Source organism: Charadrius vociferus, unplaced genomic scaffold, assembly GCF_000708025.1.
Source record: "Charadrius vociferus isolate BGI_N301 unplaced genomic scaffold, ASM70802v2 scaffold201, whole genome shotgun sequence".
NCBI classification, from domain to species: Eukaryota; Metazoa; Chordata; class Aves; order Charadriiformes; family Charadriidae; genus Charadrius; species Charadrius vociferus.
In genome coordinates this window covers 14,784-16,814 of record NW_009646936.1, presented here as the reverse complement: position 1 = coordinate 16,814, position 2,031 = coordinate 14,784, and the positions used below count along the sequence as shown (strand labels likewise).

The following is a 2,031-nucleotide window of genomic DNA, read 5'->3' as shown; positions in this document are numbered from 1 at the left end:
GGAAGAGCGCGACGTCTAGAGAACTGATGATTGTAGGAAGAGTCTTTGTTGCGTTCATGGTAGTTATAAGCATTGCCTGGGTCCCGATAATTGTAGAAATGCAAGGTGGTCAGATGTACCTTTATATTCAAGAGGTAGCGGACTATTTGACCCCGCCGGTGGCTGCTCTGTTTCTTATGGGGATCTTTTGGAAGCGTTGCAATGAGCAGGGGGCTTTCTATGGCGGAATGGCCGGGTTTGTTCTTGGAGCGATACGGTTGATACTGGCGTTTATCTATCGTGCTCCGGAGTGTAACCAGCCGGACACTAGGCCAAGCTTTATCAAAAACATCCATTACATGTATGTTGCAACAGCTCTCTTCTGGATCACTGGGATTGTGACCTTTGTAGTAAGCCTCCTCACGCCTCCGCCGACGAAGGAGCAGGTTCGGACGACCACTTTCTGGGCCGTGAAGAACAGGAACATAAAAGAGAGCACCGCAAAGGGGGAGCTGTACAAAGTGCAGGAAAAGAGCATCCTCAAGTGCAATGAAAACGCTAACCATATCATTCCAAACGGCAAATCCGAAGAAAATATTAAAAATATTAAGCCGGAGGATATCAATCTTCTGGTTACTTGCAGAGATGACAGCAACCCGGTGATTTCTGTGAGTCACTCTGAAGTCGAGACACCAGTTGATTGTTATTCAAACGGACAAGCGGCTTTGATGGGGGAGAAAAAGCACGAGGAAGAGACTGATGATAGAGAGAGACATTTGAAATTCATAGATTGGTTCTGTGGCTTTAAAAGTAAAAACATGAGCAAGAGAGTTGTTCGGGAGATCGAGGAAGAGACTGTTTGTTTACAAATGCTGGAAGAGACTCCAAAAGTTAAGCTATTACTAAATACTGGACTGGTCTGTGTCTGTTCGCTTGGAATATTCATGTTTGTCTATTTCTCTTTGTGAGTGAATAGTGAACTTTTAAGGGTATGGCTAAACATACAGAAGTTGATACAGGTCTCTGGAGATTTTGTTTGTTTAGTGTGTTGGGTTTTTTTTCATTTTCAAATAACATAACCGCAACCCAGGCATTGTTTACGCTATAATTGTAAGATCAACTCAACTTTAGCCTATTTAGAGACCATTTGAGACATGTTGTCCTATCTCTGCTGAAGGCAGAAGTGTCATGTGGTGTTTTCTTTTTTTTTTCCCTTCTTTTTTTTTTCCATTTGCAGTACTAACCTTTTATTTTTCCATGTATACATGTATAAATATACCAAAGGCAGGCAGGTGGCTGTGTTTGAAGTCAGGCAGTTACAGAGCTCAGTCAGCATTAAGGTGAAGATAACAAGTAATCATTTATCGATGTGTAAAATCTAAATGATTAAAGCTGTGTTGAAAGATTCTTTTTTTTTTTTTTTTTTTAATGTAGGACTGCAATGCACATTGCTGTGTCGTCATTCTTTGTAACATAGCTGTATTACCTTGGCCAACTTAGCACTTTTTAAGTTTGCTCACTGCTTCTAGGTTTTTTTCAGTTTCTCATTTCTCTTATGGCAACAACAGGAATATATTTTGTCCCCTCTTGTAGGGCTTAAAACATGGTACCTGTTAATAGCTTCCTATCTTTTTTTCCTCTGTAAGAAATTTTTTTGTCTTTTCATTTTATCCACTGTAAATTCCATTACTGACAAGTTGCTGTATTTAAAAAAAGAAAAGAAAAGAAAAAAAAAACAAACACCAAACACCCAAACCCTGGAGATGACAAACTGGTAATGGAGGAGAAGGGAAAAAAAACCCCAACCTCCTCTTTATTTAGGTTTTGTAGTATATTGAAATAGAACAGTATATATTCAGCCTCTTCAGTCTCCAAACCTTGAGGACATAATTAGGATTAGCCTCTTTTTAGAGAAAAATCTGGACGTAGGTTCCACCACATGGGAAAAAGAGACATGTGAGACTTAGCATGTCTTCCGTTTGGTAAGCACACTGAAAAATAATTCTTTTCCTCTGCTGTATGTGTCTAGAAGGAAATACTCTGCAGCCCTAC

At 39.8% G+C, this 2,031-nt stretch overlaps 1 protein-coding gene across 1 annotated transcript in view; it reads left to right on the top strand.

The window, feature by feature from the left end:
* Positions 1-947, top strand: part of SLC5A3 (solute carrier family 5 (sodium/myo-inositol cotransporter), member 3) — a 2,454-nt gene extending 1,507 nt beyond the window's left edge. Inside the window, exon 2 of the mRNA XM_009894876.1 lies at positions 1-947. Within this exon, the coding sequence (XP_009893178.1) occupies positions 1-947 (947 nt within the window).
* Positions 948-2,031: the final 1,084 nt, after the last annotated feature.